We start from the raw sequence: 27,036 nt of genomic DNA on the forward strand, positions 1-27,036 counted from the left end.
ACTCATTCCTAACATTTACTGTATCCCAAGCAGTATACGAAACATTTTTCATTTTATATAATTTAATCACAAAAATTGTAAAGAAGAGCTATTATATCACCTATTAATCAATCCTGAATATTCATTGGAAGGACTGATGCTGAAACTGAAGCTCCGATACTTTGGCCACCTAATACAAAGAGCTGACTCATTAGAAAAGACTCTGATGCTGTGAAAGATGGAAGGCAGGAGGAGAAGGGGACAACAGAGGATGAGATAGTTGGACGGCATCACTGACTCAATGGACATGAGTTTGAGCAGCTCCAGGAGTTGGTGATAGACAGGGAGGCCTGGTGTGCTGCAGTCCATGGGGTTGCAAAGAGTCAGACTGAACAACTAAACTGAACTGATTATACAGATAACGAAACTGAGGCTCAAAGAGATTAAACATCAAGGTCACACTGTTAATCAGTGATGGCTAGATGCCAACCCAGGCCTCTGATTCCCATGCTATGCCTGTAGTCCACACATCACTGTCTGCCTCTACAGAGGGCACTTACCCTCTGCAGACACACCGGACAGAGATCCCCGAAGCCACAGAAACATTCAGCTTCCATCAAGAGAGCAGCTTAGTCAGAGCCCTCAGTATTAAAGAGGGGCCTTTCAAGGCCCTGGTGAGAGTCCTCGTGGGGAGGGTATTTCAGCTCCCAGTCCTCTGTCCAGGGAGCAGAATTCACTTCAGCCTCAGAGGCCTGCTCACCACATCCACCCCCGCACAGCCCACTCCATGCTCCAGAGCAGGGCTCCCCAGACCCGCGGGTGCCTCAGGGAGGCCACTTGATTCTTGTCTGTGTCAATCGGGTTTAAAGATTTGTCCAACGCTGACTGACAGAAGCTGGAGCAAGGGTGGGGGAGGGTAACTGGCAGTAGCAAAGTCCTTTGCCTCCTGCCCCAGGCTATTGGACTCCAGCTGCAAATCTGCTCAGCTGGCTCAGCAACACAGAAACCCTGTGGTTCCTGGACCTAAGTAAGCAGCTGCCAGGAGACAGTAGCCCTCAGGCATGCTGTTCCCTGGGGGCTGAACCTGGATCCCAAGGAGGTAGCTGAGCATGCCTTCCAACCCCACCCACTCTCCTCCGTAGGCTCAGCACCTGACCCCTCCACCAGCCCACCTCCTATTCCCTGTGACGTTTGCTGCTGTGAGCAGCGGCTCCCGGGGCCTCCATGAGCGACCCACCCCTCATGCAACTGTACTCGGGAGAAATGATCAGATGACTTTCTGGGCATGGACAGGACATCCTGTAAAGTTCCTGAGAAGGGAAGAGGGTCAGCAGGGGACAGGGGTGAGCCTAGGGCCTCCAGAATAAAACCAGGGTCCATTATGGGCTTCGCTTATCCCTCCAGCTGCACCTCGGGCACAGCCCTCCATCGTGTGTCACAGTTCGTGACCTCTGAAGCCAAAGGGTCCAGAGGAAACTTCATGAACCTTGGAGCAAGCGCATCTGATTACATTAGTTTATACCATTTTGATTGCATCTGATAACGTTCATTGAAACCATCTTCCAGAACAGAGCGAGCCTCTCTTTCCCACCCCCGTGGCCAGCAGCCACACCCCTCTTCCTTCCTGGGGCCCACGTCCCTCTGAGCATTACCTTCACAGCCACGAGCATCTTGTCCTTGGTGGGGCTGAGGTTGTAGCATTCGGCCAGGAAGACCTTTCCAAAGGCTCCCTCGCCCAGCTCTCTCTTCAGCACGATGTCTCTCCTTTTAATGTGCTGCACGTCTGCGGGAGGGGACAGAGGAGAGCAGCCAGGTCAGTCTCGGGTGCTCGTTCTCTCCTTAGAGGCTCAGGGGTCTGGGGAGAACAGGGGTCCAGGACAGGGAGCTCTGCCTCGGAGGCCACGGTGGGGCCAGATGAGCTCCAGCATCTTACCTTGGCTGTAAAAATGGGCAACACGCAGTGATTTGAGTCTTACCCAGAATCGAATCTTGGCTCTAGCTGACTAGCCTCGAAGCTCTCTAAACCATGGCTGCCTCGGCTGGAAACCAGGAAACCAGAGCCAGTGGTCTTTAATACCCAGGATTCAGGCATAACCGGCTATAAGTACTGAGCGCAAGAGTCCTCTGGGCATTGCACAGCTCCTGACTCAAGTGGGTCTGATATTCGGCATCTCTGATAAACTTTCAGGTGATGTCTGCATGCTGTGGGTCCATGAGCTGTTCTGGGTGACCAAAAATCGGGTTTGAACCCTGGTTCCTCCTCCCTGCAGGTTTTGGAGCTTGGGAAAGTTATTTCAGTCCACAGCCTCAATGTCCTCACCTGTGAACAGGAATGAACACCAACACCTTCCTTTCCAAAGTCTTGGGAAGATTATATGAGATAATTCATATGAAGAGTTTAGCCGAGGGTCTTGGTACACACACACACACACACACACACACACACACACACACCACTGGCTTTTGTTATGATGTCTATAATGCTCCTATAGAAAAGTGTCTGGTTCACGACAGAATCCACAAAGTGGAAGTTAAAATGATCTGGGGGGAAGCCTTTTCATGAGAATCCCTCTCCCCTGAGAGACAAAAAAAAAAAAAAAAAAAAACCAATGAAATAAGAAAATCAAGTCCAGAGACCTCCCCAGAACCAGGGTCTGTGTAGAGAGAGAGAAGGGCTGCGAGGATCTTGGCTAATTTAGCAACCTAATTAAAGTCTGTCAGCCAGGAGGGAGCAGAGCTGTGACCTCAGCCCTCCCACCTATTTGGAAAGAATGCTTCGAAGGAGTCGTACAAGAAGTGGGCTGACGACGAGGGGAGGCAGCCAGAGATTACTCACCGACCTTTCCATTCATCGTTCAACAGGCAGAAGCCCATTAAATACCTGCATTCACTTTATGAAGAGCATTACAGAGCCAGGAAAGAGCGCTGTCTCAGATGACCTCGTCAAAAAAAATGAACACTGAAGACAGAGGACCAGGGCAGACTGCCCCCCAGGGCGAGGGGAGACAGGACCAGAACAGAGGGATGTGGCTCCCAGGCCTTGGTTAGTGTTTTGCTTAGCGGAGGTGGGAGGGGCGATTCTTGTTATAACAGATTACTCAATTTTTTTTTTTTTTTCCTATCAGAATTCTTGGTAGCCCTGCTGTGTCCCAGATGACCTGCCCTCCGGGATCTGTGGGAGGAAGCATTGACACAGCATTTTCTTTCCTCCCAGCAAGACATCCCTGCAGGCTCACGGGCCATGGGGTGCCTAGGGAGCTACCACATGCTGCGGGGCTTTGCCCCCATCTTTACAGAAAGGGAATTAAAAATGGGTTCCCTTTTCACACCGTTTGCTGCTATTTCCCAGCCTCTGAGGAATGGGATATTTTGGCCTTGAAGGGGAAGGCTAAGGGTCCCCCACCAAGAGAAAATGAGAGGTCAGGACCTCTCCAGGGAGACCATCTGCTCAGCGCTGCACAATCATTCCCAGGTGACTACTGATGACACACAGGTCCCAAAACATGAGCGCCCTGGTGGGGCTAAGAGTGGAGATGGGGTGGTAACAGGATGGTAGCTTCCTAAGGCCATGCCTGCACCTCTGAACCCACAGGGGTCAGTCAGGAGTAGGAAGTCAAGGGCATCTGGATCAGGACCTGGCTCCTCCCCCACTATGGGCTTGCCCACCTCACAAAACATCTTGAGTCTCAGTTTCCTCATCTGTAAAATGGGTGAGGAGTATCATATAACCCAAGTTCCACTTACCTGCTACAGGAGCTATTGTGTGCAAAGGTTTATAAACCTTCAAGTCCTCTGAAACCATGTGTGTCTTGGTGTTTTCATCATTACTGATGAAGGGAAAATGAGGGCCAAGTCAGGAATTGCCAACTGGTGGTTGAAATGGGGCTCAAATCCAGAACACCACGATAGGTCAGAGTGGCAAGGCCTTTTATGGAAAAGCCTTCTCTGGCCTCAGACCCCTCCCCAACCCCAGCCTCCAACAACATTGCAACAGGATGAAAATACAATCACCTAGAAGCCTTATGAAAACTGATCACTCAGCCCTTCTTCTTGAGATTCCTATTCAGGAAGTCCAGGCTGAGGACTGAGAATTTGCCTTCTCTAACAAATTCCCAAGGTGATATTGGTACTGCTGGCTGCCCAGGACACCTCTTTGAGAACCAGCAAAATAGGTTGACATGAGTGGGGCAAGAATTCAGCCAGCTGATGACTGATGCTCACCTTAGCAGACTGGCCTCAACAAGTTCCACACCCGCAGACATGAGTCAGGCATCACCAATCGAAGACCAGGAGGAGGCCTGCAATCCTGGACTTAAACTGTATGGCCTCATCAAGCCCCCTTTCAGAGCTTCCAGCCCTCATCCTCACAGTGGAGACCATGACTCTCTAGACTCCTTACTTTCTGGACACTCCTCTACAAAGGCAGGGCCACAGTATAAACTGTGTGTTCAGTTACTCAGTCGTGCCAAGCTGGGGGTTGGCAGCTGCCTCAGGGTTCTCGTGCATGCTAAGTCACTTCAGTTGTGTCTGACTCTTTGTGATCCCATGGACTGCAGCCCGCCAAGCTCCTCTGTCCTTGGGATGTCCCAGGTGAGAGTACTGGAGTGGGTTGCCATTCCTTCTCCCGGGGATCTTCCCAAACCAGGGATCCAACTTGCATCTCTTTCGTTTCTTGAACTGCAGGTGGATTCTTGACCACTAGCACCATCTGGTAAGCCCACAGTATATACTGGGCTAGCCAAAAAGTTCATTTGCATTTTTCCATAAGATATTACAGAAAACTCAAAAGAACCATTTGGACAACCATACATTCCTGGGTCCTTAAGTCCAACTTTGAGCTGGGTGCTCTCACCAGCTCCCCAGCCTCCTCCCCAGCTTCTGACTCTCGGCCACGGTGAGTCCAGAATGAGAAGGGAGAATGTCTATGGAGCGCAGGGCCCCGTTCTCCAGCTGCTGAGCCTGAGTCACGTCTCAGAACCCTCCATCTCCTCTCCCTCCCTCGGCAGCAAGAATCCCAAGCCTTGGAAGATTCAGACAAGTCTTGTGGCAGCAGTGCAGAGGGGGCCTTTCCTCAATGCTCCCTCCAAATCTCAGAAGTTAAGTGCCCAGGCTTCCCAGGTGGCGCTAGTAGTCAAGAACCCACCTGCCAATGCAGGAGACATAAGAGAACCGAGTTTGATCCCTGGGTCAGGAAGATCCCCTGGAGGAGGGAGTGGCTAATCACTCCAGTATCCTTGCCTGGGAAATCTCATGAACAGAGGAGCCTGGTGGGCTACAGTTCATGGGGTCGCAAAGAGTTGGACATGACTAAAGCGACTTAGCACACACAGGCACCCCAGGGCAGCTGCCAACCCCCAGCCTCGGGAGGTCACAGGCTTGACTGCTGCAGGCCTTGAACGTGGCTGAGAGCAAGTGGCCCATGACTTGGGAACTCATCTGCCCTCTGCAACCGTGAAGCAGAAGCCACCCATAGACCAGCATGTCTGCCCCCAGTCTGCGAATGGATCTCCTTCAGAGACTAGGAAACACCCAGTGGCTCAGAATAACATCGCTGGACTCTAGTCATCTGCAGGGACAAGTATTTTGAGACCAATACTTGAGCTTAGTCCACAGATGGAGTGAGGAGACCTGAGGAGGGGTAGCAGAAGGAATAGAAAATAAAAACAGACTCCATCCCACCGTAAATCCTTCCCCAAGAGAGACCCTCCCTCCAGCCGTGGGGATAAGAGCTCCACGAGGTAACGTGGGAGCTTCGGCGATGGAGAGGCTGGACTGGGGCCAAACACATAAAACTAATCACTTCCATGTGGAGAACCCTGTGTACCAACAAGACTCGAGATCCCAGAACTCTGCGCAGCTTCCTTCTCTGAACCCAAAGGGGAAGAAGACATAGGTAAAGGGATTCATGGGTTCCCAGTCCTGTTATCTCCTCCGCATGCCATTCTCACGATAACACTGAGAGGTAGTTGTGATTGCACCCCTTTCACAGATGAAAACATGGAGGCAGGTAGGTAACTTTTCCAAGCTGGCAGAGCTAAGACGCGGCCAAAGGACTTGCTCTTCTTTTTCTGGCTCCTGAGTCTGTGTGCTTTCTGTTACCTGAAGCCACCTTTCTGAGTCTTTCTCCACTTTCCCAAGAAGCTCAGTCCTCAGTCTTCCTGCTTCCTCGACTCCGGCCCGACTTCTCTTACCCTGTCCATTCCCGGATGGAAGGCAGCATTTCCCAAGGGAAAGAGTAGGAGCCCTCCTCCACCCTCCCACCCCGGAGGCCCCCGGGAGAAGGGTGTAGGTGGGGAAGAGTGTGGGAGGAAAGGGTGCTGTGCGGGCCCCCAGGGAGTGGCGGGAGTGGGCCATTTCCATCTCAGACGCCCACATGGCTATTTGGACCTTTTTGGTGTGTTTATTTTTAGCTCACACTGTGCAGCTCAGAGCTGCCTCTGGTGAAGCCATCTGACCCACACGCCAAAAAGTGATGGATTTTCCTAGGAGGCAAGGGCATCAATCTCCTTTTACTGCCTGGCTGGCCGGCCCAGCAGAGTCTGGGTCACAAGGGGAGGAGGCAGGACCCGGGCAGGGGAGGAGGAGACCCAGGCAGGGGTGGATGCAGGACCCAGGGAGGGGAGGAGGGGACCCAGGCAGGGGAGGATGCAGGACCCAGGGAGGGGAGGAGGGGACCCAGGCAGGGGAGGAAGGAACCCAGGCAGGGGAGGAGGAGACCCAGGCAGGGGTGGATGCAGGACCCAGGGAGGGGAGGAGGGGACCCAGGCAGGGGAGGAGGGGACTCAAAGAGAGGAGGAGGGGACCCAGGCAGGAGAGGAGGAGACCCAGGCAGGGGAGAAGGGGACCCAGGCAGGGGTGGATGCAGGACCCAGGCAGGGGAGGTTGCAGGACCCAGGGAGGGGAGGAGGGAACCCAGGCAGGGGAGGAAGGGACCCAGGCAGGGGAGGAGGCAGGACCCAGGGAGGGGAGGAGGGGACTCAAAGAGAGGAGGAGGGGACCCAGGCAGGGGAGGAGGGGAGAGGGGGACACAGATCCCAGATGGTGGGAAGACCTCCCAGCCTCCAGCGCCGAAGGGGCTGCCCAAGAGAGCAAGGGGCTGGTACACAGTGAGGAGCAGTCTTGGGGAAATGGAAAGGGTTCCTGGCCACTCTGGGATGGCTCTTTCCTAAATCCTTTTTCTGGGAAAATCACCAGTGATTCCTGCAGAGCAAGCCACCTAGATAGCCTCCTGTTCCCACAGGACAGCTGGTTCATCAGAAATCCTCATCCTGTGGGGACTTCCCTGGTGGTTCAGTGGCTAAGACTCTGCACTCCGAATGCAGGGGACCTGGGGCTCGATCCCTGGTCAGCGAACTAGATCCCACTTGCTGCAACAGCTAAAGATTCAGTGTGCCACAACAAAGATCCCACGTACTGCAGCTAAGACCTTGCTCAGCCAAAAGGAAACTATAAGCAAGGTGAAAAGACAGCCTTCTGAATGGGAGAAAATAATAGCAAATGAAGCAACTGACAAACAACTAATCTCAAAAATATACAAGCAACTTATGCAGCTCAAGTCCAGAAAAATAAATGACCAATCAAAAAATGGGCCAAAGAACTAAATAGACATTTCTCCAAAGAAGACATATGGATGGCTAACAAATACATAAAAAGATGCTCAACATCACTCATTATCAGAGAAATGCAAATCAAAACCACAATGAGGTACCATTTCACACCAGTCAGAATGGCAGTGATCCAAAAGTCTACAAGCAAAAAATGCTGGAGAGGGTGTGAAGAAAAGGGAACCCTGTTACACTCTTGGTGGGAATGCAAATTAGTACAGCCACTATGGAGAAGAGTGTGGAGATTCCTTTAAAAATTGCAAATAGAACTGCCTATGACCCAGCAATCCCACTGCTGGGCATACACACTGAGGAAACCAGAATTGAAAGAGACACATGTACCCCAATGTTCATCACAGCACTGTTTATAATAGCCAAGACATGGAAGCAACCTAGATGTCCATCAGCAGATGAATGGATAAGAAAGCTGTGGTACACATACACCATGGAGTATTACTCAGCCATTAAAAAGAATACATTTGAATCAGTTCTAATGAGGTGGATGAAACTGGAGCCTATTATACAGAGTGAAGTAAGCCAGAAAGAAAAACACCAATACAGTATACTAACACATATATATGGAATTTAGAAAGATGGTAATGATAACCCTGTATGTGAGACAGCAAAAGAGACACAGATGTATAGAACAGACTTTTGGACTCTGTGGGAGAGGGAGAGGGTGGGATGATTTGGGAGAATAGCATTGAAACGTGTATACTATCAGGAAAGAAACGAATCGCCAGTCTATGTTCGATACAGGATACAGGATGCTTGGGGCTGGTGCACGGGGATGATCCAGAGAGATGATATGGGGTGGGAGGTGGGAGGGGGTTTCAGGATTGGGAACTCATGTACACCTGTGGCTGATTCATGTCAATGTATGGCAAAACCAATACAGTATTGTAAAGCAAAATAAAGTAAAAATAAAAAATTTAATAAATAAATAAATAAATAATAAAAATAATGGTAGCTACATGTCATTATGCGTGCATCCTAAGTCACTTCGGTCATGTCCAACTCTTTGCAACCTATGGACTGTAACCTGCCAGTCTCCTCTGTCCATGGGATTCTCCAGGCAAGAATACTGGAGTGAGTGGCCAAGACCTCCTCCAGGGGATCTTCCTGACTCAGGGATTGAACCCACATCTCTTACATCTCCTGTATTGGCAGGCAGGTTCTTTACCACTGTGTCACCTGGAAAGCCCATATGTAGAGTGGGAACCTTCAATATCTACTGGGCAGAGTTGTTGAGGGAACTAATATAATAAAATTTAAGTCAAAGAGACAATAGAAAATACCTGAAACCTATAGGACATTTCACAACAGAACTTTTCCTTCCTTTCTGCAAGATTTTGCTTTCAACAAAGAGCTCAGTCTACCTGTGAACAAAATAGTGGCTTGGAAAGAAACTTGGAAAGCGTGGTGATATTCTGAAATAAAATGGCATGAGTTTGCACGGGGGTGGGGGGAGGAGCCAACGGTGATCAGGGAGTCACTGGCAGCCTATCTGAACAAGCCACCACTATGTCCAACCCCTTCTTCCTTCAGGACCAAAATAGTTTGCTCAAAGAGGTTTGTCAAACGATGGAATAAAGACATCAAAGGCAGTGACAGCCACCTACTAAAGATTGCTATTAATCCATAGAGAAAAACCAGATTTCCCAGGGTCAGTAGTTATAAATAATGGTGATCCTGACTCTGCTGTACGTCAACAGTAAAGTCAGTCCCCCAAAGCCACATGCTCCCTCGGTCAGACTCAAAATGTCTTAGGAGAAATTCACTGGCCAACTGGATGCTTTGGTTAATTACTGTCCTAGGAAGCCAGGTGTACATGCCGTGCAGACATTGTCCTTGCCTGAAGGCTGTCACCTAGGGGACACAGAGGCAGCACCCTCAGGGGTGCCCATAAGTTCCCTTAGCTGAGCGCTGATGGATTTTCTAACCACCCTGCCTTCCCTTCTTCCTTGGCCCATTGTAATACCGAGTTCCCAATTGGTTCCTGAGCTTCCTAGGTGGCTCAGTGCTAAAGAATCTGCCTCCCAATGCAGGAGAGGTGGATTTGATCCCTGGGTTGGGAAGGTCCTCTGAAGAAGGAAATGGCAACCCACTCCAGTATTCTTGCCTAGGGAATCCCATGGACAGAAGAGGCTGGTGGGCTACAGTCAATGGGGTCGCAGAGTCAGATATGGCTTAGCAACTAAAATAACAATAATAACAACAATTGGTTCCTAGGCTCTGTGCTAAAGCCTCTCAGATCTTTCCCCATCGACTCCATCTCACTCTGCCCGTGTCCCTTTTAGCTCACTGTCATCCCCTGTGCCCTTATTAATAATGAAAATGCCATGGGCTGAGTAGTCATTCCACAGCTGGGCACCATTCTAAGTAACACTGGAGATGCCTTGTCTCTTCTTCACAGCTCTCTTATACATAGTACCTTGCTCCCCAAGTGCTACAGATGAGGAAGCTGAAGCTCAAGGTGATGAAGCAATTGCCCAAAGTCACCCAGCTGTTAGAAGTGACCCGCTGGATTCTACACTCTGGTGCAGGTGGACCTTGCCACCAAGCCATCCTTCCGCCATTGCTCCCTTGCCCCTTTAACTGACTTCACATCTATAAGGACAGAGACACTCTTCCACTAACACCCACTCCTGTTGCCCTTGGTTGTCACCACCTGAGCTCCAGGTGGGCAGTGAGGATGCTTTCTGGAGATAAGGATCACCAAAAGTTGGAAAGCTAAGACCCTGATGCCCCGCAGAAGGACAGAGGGTCTCCACAGCCTGGGTGGCTCTCGAATTACAAGGTGAGTCCTGAGAGCAGCTGTAGGCAGAGGAGGAAGGAGATTCTTGGCAGGAAAAGTCAGGGAAGAGGGAACGGGGAGAGGAAGGGCGGCTCTCTGAGAAGTGTGTGTTTTCTTTGCACTCACCAGACCCCAGGGTCTCAGGCTGCCAAAAAATGCTCAGAAGAAAACATTAATGTGATACCACACGTTTAATTACACATGAAATGGAATGTCTTTCAATGGAAAGGATAATATTCCCGGATCTCCAACTGTGGGTTTTTGAAGCAGCAGGAGGCAGATAGAAGGCCAGCTCTGCCTCTTTGAGAGGGGAAGGAGGGCAGGGCCCTTGCTTTTGCTAATAGTGGGAACGTCCCTTTGCCACCGCAGACCTGCCCCACCCCCTTCTCCTGGCCCCACTGCAGGCCTCTGCACGGCAGGGCAAGAGGAACTGAATTCCCACTGCAGGAGAGCATGACAGGTAAACATGTTCACAGGCAAAGCCAGACCTTTGCAGTAGTCTGCCGCCAACCCAGGCAGTTCTCCACCTGCACAGAAGGACAGAGCATGGCTGCACTGTCTCAACAACTGCTCTTGCAAAGCAATGCTGGGATGATTTACAGACTAGGAAAACAAGAGGACCTCCTGGGTCCACGTCAAGGATTTTCCAAGGGAAGACATTTCCAAGGCTAGAGAGCCAACAGAAGAACTCTGCAGAATTTCTCTTGGAGGTCTGGAAGTTTAAATTAGTCCCAGGTTACCAACCAAACAGAGGAAACAATGACTTGGAAAAGGATTCCAGGTCGAAGGAACACCGTCGCTGTCTGTTGCTGTCACTGCCCCTTGGTGAGGCTGACCCGAGATTGTTTGTCTAAGACGCTGATGTTTCTGCAGCCTAGCCCATATCATATCCCAAGGCTCTTCTCACCCCATGCTATTTTCAGAGTTTGATGGCTTTGCAAAGGGCCTTTGAAGGGTGCTAATGGATATTCAAGGCAAAAGGGCAACATCCTGAACTATTGTCTTTGTAAATTGGGTCTAGCAAAGGGCCCAATATACAGTAGGTACTCACTCAATATGGAATAAATAAACGAAAGAACCAAAAAGCAACTCCAAGCCACTGCTAGAGACTTTAGCAAGAAAAACACTACCAAGAGGGAGGAAGAAGGGAAGCCGAGGGAGCAGTAAAAAGAAGAGAAAGATGAGTGAAAATCGGCAAGGATCCAGAAAGTTCCAAAGAGCAAACTTATTTCTGACCTGGCTCTAAGACTGGCCCCAGGAACCAAGATCGCACGGAACCAGAACAGTCCTGAGACCCACGTCTTACTCCTCAGTCACGGGCACGGTGGACTGCTAAACAAAGTGTCCCTGCAGGTCTGTATCTGCTGAAGCTCAACAAAAACCAGGGTACGTGTGCACCCTTAGGCTAGAGGTATCGGTCTAGGACTCCAAGACACGGTGTTCCCACCAAGACGAATAAATAAACAAGACACCCTGCTGCTTCTGGAAGCAGTGAAGAGAGAGGATCAGCAGAGGACTGTCTGTTCTGGGGCGATTTCCAGCTCACGTTTCCTGACACAAGAAGTTCAGAGATGAGGCTAAGGTTCAGATGTATTTCTGCCCCCAGGTGCTACCCCTTGGAGTTCAACCATCAGGAACTCAGACATTTTACTAACATTGCAGGGGCCCTGACATCAGCTCCCTAACCAAGACCACCCTTTCTTACCCACTTCCTTCACCTCCATGCCGCGTTGGCTCTTCCCATGGTGAGAAGACCCCTCTGGCTCTCATTAAGCGCGGACTGCCCGAGCCAAGAGTAAAAAGCAAGAGAACTCCCCAAGGAGAGCATCTGGAATTGAGAAGTTAGGTGCTGAAAGATGGAGCTCAGGCTCCGACTGGGAATCTGTCCCTCCAACAGCCTACCCAGCTCCCCACTTCCTCTCCCCCCTTCTAGATGTTCCCTTTCCAAAGTGATAGTGTCAAACTCTCATTCAAAATGCCCATACGAGGGGTTCCTTCTGCATCTCAGTCTCCGCAGAGGCCCTTCTCTTCCAATAGTTGCCCAGCGATGCTGTCTCTGCCTCTTCCCATCCCTGGCATCTAATTCTGCCCTCCTAGGTCCATCTGGTGACATCATGATTTCTCACAGCAAACACAAAACTCAAGGTTGCGCCTTCCAGTCCTGGAGCTCTGGGCCAAGACCTAGACTTCAGGACACCACGGAGCCCTGCATCTTCACACAGGAAGTCTAGGGGTCAGCAAGCAGACATACCTATGAAAACCTTCCTCCACAGAGGAAGGACCACAGGACCACAATGACCCATTCAGGGAACATGGATGGACGATTACCAGTACCAATAAAAAACTGAACCCTTCAGGCAGGAGGAGATGTGTGTCATCAGAAACAACAATAGATCCAACTATACAAAACAAATACCAAAGGAAGAAAGGACGCTAGTGTTACAGCAAGGGGGATGAGGAAGAGCATGGCTCCAGAACAAGGCAGGACTGGGTACAGAGTCACATTCAATGACATGTCTTAGCAGGCAGCGTTTGACGATTTACTAAGTCAACCTCAAGCCTCGATGTTTTCCTAAGTGAAATTAAGAAGGTGTCCGTCTCACTGAGTTGTCATGAGGAGTCAGTGAAATTATGCGTGTACAGTGAAGCGCGTTGAATGAACTCATGGCTGTAAAGGTTCATAGAGGAACAGGTCTGTTCCTTCCTCTCACCTGCCCCCCTACTCAGCCTTTCAAAGATTCTCCCCAGTGATGCAGTCTCTCTGAGCCTCGATTTCCTCACCAGTAAAATGGAGATGGGGGGAAAATTGCTTAGTGCATGGAGCTGTGGTGTCCTTAAATGAGACGCACGCCTGCATGCTAAGTTGATTCAGTCATGTCCGACTCTTTGTGACCCCATGGACCGTAGCCTTCCAGGCTCCTCTGACCATGGGATTCTCCAGGCAAGAATACTGGAGTGGGTTGCCATGCCCTCCTCCAGGGGATCTTCCTGATCCAGGGATTGAACCCACAACTCTTACGTCTCCGCATTGGCAGGTGGGTTATTCACCATAAGTGTCACCTGGGAAGGCTTTAAATGAGATGAGAGGTTAAATGTTGAGGACAGTCCAGGAGACCAAAGTAGGTGCTCAGAACAGCCTATAGTATTGGTGTCCTCGGGGTAATCTTTGATCTTAGTTCTGATATTTGAGAACTCTGATAACATGGCCCAAATCCCCAGGTTTCTTCCTCATAAATTCTCAACATAAATGCATGAAATAGGTGCAACAGATGGACAGGCTGGCCGTCCACTGTCCTCTGTGCCCACTTCATGAGTTCATGCCCATGTATCTATCTATGCCCACACCATCCAAGGTACCCTTCTCCCACTAGGAGAAATCAACCTATGTCTCCAGATCAATTCTAATCCCATTTCCTCCATAAGATCTTCCCCCAAATGTCTTTTTTAAAAAATCTTTTAAAATGTCTATTCTTATTGCAAAACATGTGCCCTGGCATCACCTCTGCTTTCTTTGCTACATAATCCCAACTCACTTTGGAACAGCTCGGAGAAAACCATCTCTAAACAGACTTGCTACATCACTGGAGCAAGTAGCATTGGTAAACACCAGTATTCGATTTTGTAACATGGATAAGACATATTGGGGCACAGGATTCCAGCTGATTTACGGGCACAGGCTGGGCCCTTAGACTGCCTACCGCCACTAACTGCCAAAGCTGCTGCTGTCTGGTGGCCTAAAGATGCTGCTTCCCTCTCATCCTTCCCCCCAGCAGTAAACTTCATGAAAAGACTTTAGTTTTAACACAAAGCACCCTGGGAAGTGAACAGGTAACCCAGGATGGCCATGGACCCCTTCTGAGAGCCCTGGGAGGCCTTATTTTTAGGCAGGGTCAAGTTCAACCCTGCCCAAAGCAGGGGGCAGGGCTCAGGCACCAGAGAGAAGGTGAGTTGCCCAAGAGAAGGCAGGACACCCATTCACAGCCCTGGGTATCTAGAAACCACATCCCCATGTAACCCTGAGGATCTGCTTTCAAGAAGGACTCATCTTTCCTCTTCTTTGTGCAGGGCTTGAACTGGGACCTAACTGGGACCTTACTAAACCTATGCACCTGCTCCTGGAAAGGGCTTGCACCCAGGTGGAGGGTGCAATGTCAGGCTGTCCTCCTTACCCACTGGGTAAGTTCCTGTCTTCTCCTAGCTGCTGCCATGTGGAGGGGTTTTGGTGATAAATGCCACCTGCTAAACCCCACATCCTCTCCCTCACTCCTTCCAACTCAGCTGGGTTCAGGCACACTTTCTTTTCAGCCCCATCTGCACAAAGCGCTCTTTGCTGCAGGCTCAGCACTACCCAGGCTTCCCTGGTGGCTCAGCGGTAAAGAATCCACCTGCTAATGCAGGAGATATGGGTTCAATCCCTGGGTCAGGAAGATCCCCTGGAGAAGGAAATGGCAACCCACTCCAGTATTCTTGCCTGGAGAATTTCACAGACAAGAGGAGCCTGGTAGGCTACAGTCCACGCAGTCACAAAGAGTCAGATATGACTAAGCAACTAACGAACAACACCACCACTCCCCATCCTATTAAATCTTGTCAGGCCAACCTTCTCCTGGCCTCGGGGTTTGCACCCAGCTCTTCCAGGCTCTGTTGGAGGCCCATGAAGCCCACCTCCATGACCTCAGAGGCCGTCAGGAGGCCCGAGGTGTTCGCGATTGAGCCCCTTCCAAGGGGAATGCTCCCATGTCCAGCTCCCACCCCCTCAGCTAAGGCATCCTCCAGTCACGGGCCCCCTCCCTCTCTAAGCCTCCTGTTCTGGTCCTCACTCTCTTCAGCCCTGTGTCCGATGGGGTGCAAGGTCAGAGCCCTGGGCGTGGGCAGCCTGAGCTCCGTGCAGCCAGCAGATTCGTTCCTCTCAGCCTCCGAGGCCCCGGGTCCCAGCCGCCCGTGTGGAAGCCGGCTCGCCGCGCCAGGTGCTTTCCCACCACATCCTCTGAGCTGACTTCCAAGAGCTCCCCCACGCCAGATGTTAAACGCACTGGCCGGGGGTTTCCTGGCCTGTCTCCTGAACCTCCTCCTACCCTACCATTTGCAAGAAAAAAAAAGAGATAAAGTTTACATTTTATCTCTGGAAATCTGAGTGCCACTCCTGACCCCTGGAATCCCTCCCTGGACTTGGCAGCTCAGACTAGATCTCGTCAAGTTCACCAAGTTCCAAGTGTGCTGCCTAAAGGTATCAGCAAACCCTCAGATGGTACCTTGGATCAGAAGCCCATTCTTTCTAGTTCTTCTAGTGCCCAAGGAAATGGAGCTGGAGAGAAGTGTGGGCTTTGAACAATGTAGGTATTATTTTTTCCTTACCAATCCTTTGGAAGATTCCAGAAGGTGAGGGACTGTCAGGATTAACGTCAGTGGAAAATCAGGAGAGGAGAGACCTCACTGAATATCACAGACTGTAGACCTGTGTCGCTGACAAGTGGGCAACCCTCATTAGCTCTGGATGGCCTTGTGTGTGCTCAGTCGTGTCTGACTCTTTGCGACCCCTGCCAGGCTCCCCTGTTCATGGAATTTTCCAGGCAAGAATACTGGAGTGGGTTGTCATTTCCTGTTCGAGGGGATCTTCTGGACCCAGGGATCAAAATGGCACCTCTTGCAATGGCAAGCTGGTTCTTTATCACAAGCGTCACCTGGAAGGCCCCCTGGACACCCTTGGGTGACCCCCAAAAGCATCAGCCTCAAGAATTCACATTAGATACACTCAGGAGCCCTGCGAGATGCCATAAGTGGACCCCAACTCCCCCTTCCCATCAGGCTAGGGGACAGTCGCCTTCTCATTTTCCATAGGAGATTTTTGCTTGATGTGGCAACATCTACACATCCTCTGTCTACTGTGGGTGCCTTCATAGGGAGTGCTGCGACCCCCCTCTCCTGATCCTCACCACTCCTTTCTGTTTCTTTGAGAATAGGGTCCTCCTAACCCTGCCCACATGCTCCTTCTCCTTGTGGGTTATTGGTGTTCATTGCTGGCCTGCTCGTCACCACTTTGTGCAGCTGCTCTGCTCCTGTGTGACCTTTTCAGTGTGTGTGCATGTATGTGTGTGTATGTGTGTGCGTATGTCTGTGCACGTGTGCGTGCATGTCTGTGTATGTGCATGTGAGTGAGTGAGTGAGCGTGCATGTATGTGTGTGTGCATGTACGTCTGTGTGCGTGTTTGTGCGTGCATGTATGTGTGTGTGCATGTGTGTGTGTGCATGTGTGTGCGTGTGTGTGCATGTGAGTGAGTGTGTGTGTGTGCATGTATGTCTGTGTGCATATGTGTGTGTGCGTGTATGTGTGTGTGCACTTATGTGCTTTCTTTCCGAACTAGATCTCCACTTCAGGCTCCCGAGGCAAGTGAGAAGGGCTCCTGAACCTCCACGGTGTAAGGTTCAAGCAGGGTCCAAGGACCTGGGCTTCTGTCCCCTCCTACCAGCTCTCTGAGAGGCCAGACTATGAGCAGGGCTCCCTTTGCACAGCCCCTCCTGGCTCCACTGACTGCTGGCTGAGGAATTATTTGAGATCAGATGTTTCCCACACTAGCTCTTTGACCCTTTCCTCCTATGTCTCTTCTCTGAGAACTTACCCATTTCCTCCTTTTCAGCGTAAACAAAGGACAGAAGCTGAAAGGCCAGGCAGCTATGGCCCTTTCTTGCAAATGTGTCTTTTGTCAGTTACACGTGGATGTCATCCTGTATAACTTTCCCTTATCTGTGAGATTTTGGATCAAACACACATGGATATCCAGTTACTCCAGGTCATGACTCAGGAAGAATGATTTAGGAAATCCACGTTATAAAATCAGGAAGGAATTAAATTTTGGATGGAAGACCAGCATAAAAAAAAAGAAAGCTATCTGCAAAAGAGCAAAATCGCTTGATAAATGTCTCACTGAAATGAGGAAATTCCCTCTAAAAGTTTCTAGCAGATCAGTTTGATAAATCGAATTTGCTGTGCAGTGCCCATAATGACTAATTTAACATGTGTGAAAAGCTGTGTCATGCTCTTCACCTGGTACACTGTCTGTTCTGTTTTCGTTTCGTGGATGCTCAAAGTCAACAGATTAATAAATAAAACCACTTATAAGTGCATTCATAAGTTCTCTGACGGCTACAATGCTCTTGAGGGGTCTGATTTTTTATATATAAATCTTTTCACTGCTTGTGTGCAATTTCCCAGGAGTGTGGGAATAGATTTCCCAGGAGTGTGGTCAGGAGAATGAACCCATGAGACAGTGCAGATTTCGGGTCCTGTGGGAGTCTAAAGGGCAAAGGATGGAGAAGCACTCCTTATGGTGGTTAGCAGCTCCCGTGTCCATTAGCCACACCCAATTCTGCTATGGACTAGCTGTGGGACACTGGACATCTTAATGAACCTCTCTGAGATGACATCTCACCTGATAAGTGGGACCCACCTTCAATGTTTGTAAACAAATGAGGTAGTACCAGTCTGTAAACCTCTTAGCACAGCACCAGGCATCTAGTGAGCACTAGACAGATCCATTTCTCCTCTCTCAGCCAAGATCGCTCAGTTTGGGCTGCCTTGCACATCCTCACCCACCCTGGCACTCATGCAACACAGAGGGATGGAGTGAAAGGTTCTCCCTTCTCTAAGAAATGCCTATTCCACCAGCCCACCTCAAACAAGGATTTGTCTGCAGAAGCCTCTGCCTGCCACTTTCAGCTGGAGAACACTAATCGCTCCAGGCCAGACACCTTCCAAAAGGGCCCTTTGCTTGACTGATGGAGGCTTTCTGTTATCTGCTGTCAGGAGGGTCTGGTGACATGGAAAGGCACAAGGAAGCTGGAAGGCAGCAGTTGACGCTTGATAAGCTCACAGTAGGTAGAAATCACTTGGAGCAGCCTCTGCATTGGCTCATGGGGCGTATGCGTGGCTGAAAGGGACACTAGCCAGTGAGTGACTCTGTGTCTGGGTCCTGGCTAAAAACAGCATATTTCTATGCTAGAAAATGTCCATAGAGCCTGTAAGTAACCCTTGCTCCAAACTTACCTGGCAAATACAACCATTGGTGCACCCTAGGCCCCCGCACGGTGGTGATCCTGCACTGGTAAGAAGGTGTGTGTGTGCATGCTAAGCTGCTTCCATCGTGTCCGACACTTTGCAGCCCTGTGGACGGTAGCCCACCAGGCTCCTCTGTCCGTGGGATTCTCCAGGAGAGAATACTGGAGTGGGTTGCCATGTCCACCTCCAAGAGATCTTCCCCACCCCAGGATCAAACCCATGTCTACTGCATCTCCCAAATCTCCTGCATTGTGGGCAGATTCTTTGCCACTGAGCCACCAGGGCAACTCAGTACCCTAATACAAAATAAAAAGCTTAAAAAAAAGTTACAGTGTGTTTCCCTATGTGCTGAGGACACAGTAGGGGAAAAAAGACTGTCCTGGGTCTCCAGGAGTCCATGAATCTGCAGTAAAGATGGCCAAGTCACGGCCAAATCCAACACAGAGTGATGAGCCCCATCGATGGGCAGGGGGTGGCAGGTGTAAGGAGAAGACTCCTGGAGCACGTGGATGGTGCATCTAACCAGCTCTTGAGCGATCAGGGTAGACTGTGCAGAAAAACCGACTCTCTCTGAGCCTGAATTTCTTCCTATACAACTGTGAAAATACACGTAAAGATGACTTTCACCGACAGTCTGAGAGAAAATGTTCTAGTTCCGTCATCCTCCAACAATAGCAATAAAAATGCCTGAATAACACGCTGCAAGTTACTCCAGGTACGTACAAAGGACGCCTCTCTGTGTTTTAGTTGGGGGAGGGGAGGCCGTTTAGAGGAGAGCTGCTCAGGGAAGCTGGCCTTGCTCTTCTCACCACATCTCAATCCTCTGGCTGAACCAAGAAATCTCCCACTGCTGGGCCAGAGGGGAGGGTTTCATGCTTCCTTATCTGACCTGCTTGGCTCTGACCTACTACGATCAATGTGACTGAGGAACCAGACTGGTGAGGATCAAGTTCAGCCTATACCAACCATTTTGCTCTGTAATCTCAGGAGGGTTATTTAGCTTCTCTGGCCCTCAGTTTCTTTATCTGTAAAAAGTTTGGATATACTGGGACTTCCTTGGTAGCCTGATTTTTATTAAGACTCTGTTATCCCAGTGCAGGGGACATGGGTTCAATGCCTGGTCAGGGAACTAAGATCCTACATGCCAAAAGTCATGGCCACAAAAAAAAAAAAAGGAAAGAAAGAAAAATTGCATATAATAGTGCCTGCTTCATAGAACTGTTCTGAGTATAAATATGTTAGTATGTGCAAAATAATTAGAAAAGTACCCTAAATTAGGCAAGCATCATTAAATGTCAGCTATCATCACTGTCACCATTGTCCCCTTCCTCATCAAGACCTTCATCATAAGAATGACCACAATCCCACTGCAGCACCCTACTTGTATAGAGGCATTAGTAGTTCCTTGGGAAGTGAAAGTCGCTCAGTCATGTCCAACTCTTTGCAACCCCATGGACCGTATAGTCCAGGGGATTCTCCAGGCCAGAATACTGGAGTGGATAGCTTTCCCTTCTCCAGGAGAGCTCCCGCATTGCAGGCGGATTCTTCACCAGCTGAGCTACCGGAAGCCCAGTTTCTTGGAGGATGAATAAATAAACTGGGAGAGTGGGATTAACAGATGCACACCATCATATACATAATAGATAAACAACAAAAGAGTCACTGCATGGCACAGGGAACTAGATCCAGTATCTCCCTATAAATTATAATGGAAAGGAAGTTTTGAAGAATACAGATGCATGCATATACATGTGCTGCGGCTGGTTTTTAGCCACTCAGTCATGACTGACTCTCTGTGACCCCATGGACTGTAGCTTCCAGGCTCTCCATCCCTGGGATTCTCCAGCCAAGAATACCGGAGTGGGTTGACATTTTCTTCTCCAGGGGATCTTCCCGACCCAGGGGTTGAACCCGGGTCTCCTGCTTGCAGGCAGATTCTTTGCCACTGAGTCACCTGGGAGGCATATGTATATGTCAACTACAAATTGGCACCTGCTGAGAGCATTTGCCTGCAACTGACTTTCAACACCCACTGAGGGAGTTCAGGGTGGAGTGAGGCACTCTGTGCTCCAGGGAATCTGGTGGCAGGAACTAATACCATAATCTCAATCCTTGGATCTCCTCATATCTAGAAAAGCACTAAATCCTTTATGATGACGTTACTTCCTTGGGACTAGCAGAAAACCTTTCGTAAAGTAAGTGCCTGATTGCACTGAACTCTTCCTACACCAAAATTTTACATACTGACCTTCCCCCACTGCCCCTCTGGAGCAGTCTCTCAGAGCTATCTGAGGTGCTGCTTCCCAGGCTGCAGTCCTCGTTTGGCCCCAAATAAAACTTAACCCGCAGCTCTCACATTGTGCATCTATTTTAGTCAACATATATGTGTATAACTGAATCGCTTTGCTGTACACTTGAAACGAACACAATACTATAAATCAATTATACTTCAACTGGAAGAAAAATGAGGTAGTCAGACTTAACTCAAACCCAGCTTTCACTAACTGTATTGTCATTTGGGGGCTCAATTTCCTCTTCTGTGAAATGGGCTAATAAGAGAAACTGTAGTACTGTGTTGTTGTAAGATTAAATGAGTTCACACAGAGAAATCATTCAGCAGAACCATTGGAAAAAAGGAGTTCTTGATAAATGGTCGTGACTGGGTTGCTCCTGGGTAACACAGAGGAAGTCAGTGTTTACATCTCACCAACCATAGTCACTGAGTTCTTTAGGAAGCGGTGACACGCTTCATGCAATCAAAAAATGAATCCTACTGCTTCCTTTGCCTCTCGGAGACTGTGAAAGAGGACAGAAACGTTTCAGGCCCCTGCTAGTTCTCCCTGCTGCTAGAAGTCGGACAAGAAGTAGCTGGCCCATTGCTTAACAGAGCACAGTAATCCGTCTATGTAAATGCAAAAGCAGGCTCAGCGCTGAGTAAGGAAAGAACCAAATTGCCCTGGATGTTGAAGTGTGGTGCTTGGATTTCCCTGGGAGGAGATGAGCAAGGAGAACTTGACAGAGAATAAAAGGGAGCCTAGCAGCTTGGAAGAGGGTCATTTAGGAACAGAAGTGTCTAGGATTGAATATTCGGGCATTTGTATTGCTTCCATATAACCTTCTCGTATAACATCAAAACTATAGCAAAAGCCACTCTCTGTGATGATCTGAGGATAAGACACTGAATGAAAGACACATTTCATATACCGGGATAAAGATTCAGTGGTTCGTGGAGCTGCTGAGTTTTTGGTGTTCAGTCCCTCAGTTATGTCTGACTCTGTGACTCCGTGGACTGCAGCATGCCAGGCTTTCCTGTCCTTCACTAACTCCTGGAATTTGCTCAAATTCAGGTCCATTGAGTCAGTGATGCTATCTAACCATTTCATCCTCTGTCATCCCCTTCTTCTGCTTTCAATCTTGCCCAGCACCAGGATCTTTTCTAAGGGGCTCTTCGCATCAGGTGGCCAGAGTAGTGAAGGTCCAGCTTCAGCAACGGTCTTTCCAATGAACAGTCAGGGTTGATTTTCTTTAGGATTGACTGGTTTGATCTCTTTGCTGTCCCAGGGACTCTCAAGAGGTTTCTCCAGCAACACAATTTGAAAGCATCAGTTCTTCGGCACTCAGCCTTCTTTATGGCCCAACTCTCACATTCATACATGACTAATAGAAAAACCGTAGTTTTGACTATACGGACATTTGTCGGCAACGTGATGTCTCTGCTTTAAAATATGCTGTTGGGAGAAGGCGAGGGTGGGATGATTTGAGAGAATAGCATTGAAACATATTATATTACCGTATGTGAAATAGATGACCAGTCCAAGTTCAATGCATGAAACGGAGCCCTTAAAGCTGGGGCACTGGGACAACCCTGAGGGATGGGATGGAGAGGAAGCTGGGAGGGGCGTTCAGGATGCGGGACACATGTACACCCATGGCTGATTCATGTCAATGTATGGCAAAACCCACAACAATATTGTAAAGTGATTAACCTCCAATTAAAATAAATAAAATAAAATTAAAAAAATATGCTGTGTATGTTTGTCATAGATTTTCTTCCAAGGAGCTAATGTGGCTGCTGAGGCCGGTCTGCAAACCCACCCATCCTGAAAGCAGGAACTTGGAAGCTTTTACAGGAGGACATGCTCAGCCTATCCCATCCCGGGGCATCTTGGGAGGAAGCGGCGGAATGCATATGTGGGTTGGGGCTGCAACAGTTTCATGCGGAGGATGCTCAGCTGTCCCCTAGCTTGTGGAATCATCTTAATTGTCCAAATCCCCACCTGACATCTCTGCTTGGGTGTCTAGTGCCGTTTCACATGTCACCACGCCAGAAGAGAATGTTCACTTTTCACCCCTGTCCCTGACCAAGACCTCAATTTTCTCCAGTGTAGAAAATGGCATTCCCAACCATTCAGTGGTACAAGCCCCTAATCCACCAGGTCTCCTGGTTGTGCTACCAAACCCATCAATAAATCTTACTGAAAAACATTTCTCAAACCTGTCCACATCCCCCGTGGCTGCACTTCTTCCCATCTGGCCGCCACCATCTTCCGTCTTCACCTGAGCAATGGTCTGCTAACTGAGCTTCTGTTCTTCTCCCATCCCTCAATGTCATCCCTCATCCCCACTGTGGAAGCCAGTCCATCAGCCAGAGTCATCTTTAGTAAAGTCAAGTGGCAAAACAGAAATAAGAGACACAGACATAGAGGACAAATGTATGGACACCAAAGGGGGACGGGGGTGGGGAAGTGAGGTGAACCGGGAGATCAGGATTAATGCATATATACTGCTACGTAAAATAGATAGCTAGTGAGAACCTGCTGTACAGCACAGCAAACTCTATTCAGTGCTCTGTGGTGACCTGAAAGGGAAGGAAATCCAAACAAAAGGGTATGCGCATGTATTACTCTGCTGATTCACTTTGCTGTACAATAGAAATGATCACAGCATTGTAGAGGACCTATACTCCAATAAAAGTTAAAAAAGAAAAAAATTGCTATGTCTTCCCTACTTTAAATCTGACTTTAGGGTGAAAGCCAAACTCATTTCATCATTGCTTATGTCAGCCTCCGACAGCATCACTGGCCTCTCCCGCACCCCCTCCAGCCTCCCCCACTGCCCTTCCTTCTCTTCTCACACATGCCAAACTCAGTGCCACCTCGTAGCCCTGACAGAGCCTTGATAGCCCTGACCACCTGTCCCTGAGTGCTGCCTTTCCAACCATTCAATTGCAACGGGCCGCTTCTATCACAGGACAGTGTTTAAACTTTCATGCACAGCACTGCCACCACAGGAGAGCTGGATTACTGACTTATTTGTCTGTTTATCAACTGGTCTCGCTGGTGGGACTCCCCAGCCCCATGAGAGCTGGGCTGGGTTTCCAGCAGATCCATGCCCCAGCAGATCAAGGGATGGACCACTGGCCGCCTGAGTGGGTTTTATTCTCATTATTCCATAGGCTCCCATGACTGTGAAAACCTCCATTGAGAACTGGAGATCCAGCACCATCCATGGTGGCTGCAGCTTCAGCAGAACCAAATTCAGAAACCAAAGTGGACTGCTAGTTATTAAACCAGGACAGTGCCCAACAGGAGGGCAGTCACAGATCTGAGTTAAAGCTAAAGACCTCGGTCATCTGAGGGTAGACTCCACCAGAAAACACAAGAATGTCAGGATTACTGAAGTCAGAACCCCAGGTCTCCATCTCCATGGAAATCCCAGCTTCTCCTCAACCTGAAGGCCTATACCCAGGATCACAGAATTAATTCATTAAATCACTGACACAGACTGGAAAAGGGCCATTTCTTCAACTGGAAAGTCCTAAACTGCCTTGCAATTAGGTGGGTTCCATGAACTTTTACAAGATAAAGCTAGGCTGAGGACAGGCATGTAACCTCATTCCATCTCCAGGACTCAGGGTGGGCATTCTTGTATGGGGCCAGCATATTCTGCCACTGCTGCCAAGCTGAATCCTCAGCAGGGTGGGAGATGAGAATAAAGGAGTTTGTCTACTTCACTTCGCAGGTTGCACCCTACTAGGCAGCCCCCAAATCTGGCTATGATGCAGGCATAATCAAATGCGCACAGAAACAGTTCAACCAAGACTCACAGTAGTGGAAACCAGAGCAATTTTGCATTCCTTTATGAATCGAAGTTCATCAGTATCTGGACTGCCATCCCAAACAAGACTCCTTTCAGGGGAACCACAGAAAAAACTTCCCCAGCATAAACCAACAGACACATTCTCAGTGCCTTTGTTCTCTGCTTCACCAAGAAAACAAAAAGAAATTCCCTCAACTCCCCTCTTCAATTCTACTTATCTCATTTTTATTTTTCACTCTTGTTTTAGATGAATTGATAGTTGTTGTTGTTGTTGTTGTTGTTGTTGTTGTTGTTGTTGTTGTTGTTTCCACCAAGAATAACCTCTCCATCCAAGCTCTTATCTTCAGTTTTTCCCATTTACTTTTTGGCCATTGTTCCATCTAGTACTTAACTCCTTTCAATACTATAAATCTCTCCTTCTCAATGACTTCTTAGAAAAGAAGCAATAGAAGGTTTCCTCCAACCTAGTAAAAAGCATTCTTTGATCCCACCTCCCCTAGAAATTTCTGCTATCCACCCTCCCTTTATCGCCAGACTCATTGATCTTCCTACTCATGCTGCCTACCTACTTTCAGCTTCCTGTTTATTTCCCGAGCTCTTCCTTTTACCACTTCACTCCCCAACCTGTCACAAAGTCATGGTGATCTCCTGATACCCAAATCCAACAGCTTTTTATTAGTCCTCATTCAATACAGTTCAGTTCACTCGTTCAGTTGTGTCTGACTCTTTGTGACCCCATGGACTACAGCACACCAGGCTTCCCTGTCCATCACCAACTCCCAGAGCTTGCTCAAACTCATGTCCATTGAGTCAGTGATGCCATCCAACCATCTCATCCCTTGTCATCCCCTTTTCCTCCTGTCTTCAATCTTTCCCAGCATCAGGGTCTTTTCCCATGAGTCAGTTCTTGATATCAGGGGCAGATGAATCTCAAGTCCTTTAGAGTCTGACCACAGTTCACCTAAGCTCTCTCATCAATAGTTACTTTGCACATGACTAGAGGCACTCTCTTATCTTGTCAGACACGGATATGATCAGGATTATGAAATTTCAGGAAGCAGAGAGCACACACAGACTTATCATAGCATCATGTATTACCTCACTCTGCATAGCCATCTCCCTATGAAGCAGTAACTAGATCTTAATCCTCTTTGCCACCCTGATGCATGGGTACTAAGTCGCTTTAGTTGTGTCCAACTCTTTGTGACCCTCTGGGGTGTGACCCGCCAGGCTCCTCTGTCCATGGGATTCTCCAGGCAAGAATACGGGAGTGGGTAGCCATTCCCGTCTCCAGGGGATCTTCTTGACCCAGGGATCGAACACGGGTCTCTTAGGTCTCCTGCATTGGCAGGTGGGTTCTTTACCAATAGCACCACCTGGGAAGCCCACCCTGATGCATAGCCCTGTGCTTCAAATTGTTTAGATACTCATTCAATCTCAGAATATCATTCAGAGAATGTGTGTCACTGAGGCAGAAAAATTCTCAGTGAGTTGCATGGGTGGACTTCCAGGGAAACTGGAAATACTCCTTCCTGGGAGAGCTTTCAAAAGCAAGGAGTGTTTAATTAATGACTTGGTTAATAACTTTGGAAAACTGGACAACTATTTATAAGCACCCACTGTGCTGGGCACTATAGCATTAGCATATGGGCACACCGGCTGCAGCAGGTCCTGGGGAAGGGTGGGGTGGGGTCGGGGGGAGGGTGGGATTAGGCAGGTGGGAAGTGAGCCGGAGTGAGAAGGCTGCAATGGCAGGGCCTATTTCTGGGTGACCACTGTGTCCTCTGCTTCCTGGGCTGGAATAGGTCTTGCAGAGGATATGACTGAATGAAATAAGAGGGAGTGGACATTTATTTTTATGTAAGTGAGGGCACCAGGTCCCCTTTGACCTGGCCATCAGTGGTCCCCTGCTGCTCCAATTGCCTGCGACTGCTTCTTTGCAGTCCTGTTGCAGGGAGGGAGATGGGCAGGCTCTCAAAAGGTCCTTCCCATGCTGTACTTCCTTGATTCTCAGCTAGCCTGGCTTCCGGGTGATGCCAGAGAGCCTCATGTGGTGCGTCACACATGCCTGAGTGGGCTTCCTGGGCTGGCATCCATGTTCCCTCCCTCAGCCTGGCATATAGGGAAGACCAGCACCCAGGGATCCTGGAATACACATGGCATCTTGGCAGTGTCAGCTAACAGATGACCCACAAACAGCTTGCTTGGGCTGTAGGAAGTAACACAAACCTAATTGTGCTCCTTGGTCTCGACTTCAATGCTCCTCCCAGGCCAGTTTTTCTGTTGGTTTTTTTTTTTTTTCTCCCTTCCCTGTTGCCACTCAATCTCAGTCCTTAATATCACCCCCTTATACTTGTCTGTGCCCCATATGTTTGGGTTCTTTCTACACCATCTGCTGGGCTGTCCTCGTATCTTTCCTTTTCCCAGGACCTCCTCTCCAGCACACAAGAGCCCAGGATTCAGAAGAGGGAACAGCCAGTTTCTCCTCCTGGTCAGCTTCTGTC

At 49.2% G+C, this 27,036-nt stretch overlaps 1 protein-coding gene across 2 annotated transcripts in view; it reads right to left on the minus strand.

Moving 5' to 3' along the window:
- NTRK3 (neurotrophic receptor tyrosine kinase 3) overlaps nt 1–27,036 on the minus strand; it is a 410,810-nt gene that overhangs the window by 57,955 nt on the left and 325,819 nt on the right. For both annotated transcript variants that reach the window (XM_069559286.1, XM_069559285.1), the window contains exon 13: nt 1,632–1,762. In XM_069559286.1, the coding sequence (XP_069415387.1) occupies nt 1,632–1,762 (131 nt within the window). The remainder of the gene's footprint in view (nt 1–1,631; nt 1,763–27,036) is intronic.

Source organism: Ovis canadensis, chromosome 18 (genome assembly GCF_042477335.2).
Source record: "Ovis canadensis isolate MfBH-ARS-UI-01 breed Bighorn chromosome 18, ARS-UI_OviCan_v2, whole genome shotgun sequence".
In the NCBI taxonomy this organism is placed as follows: Eukaryota; Metazoa; Chordata; class Mammalia; order Artiodactyla; family Bovidae; genus Ovis; species Ovis canadensis.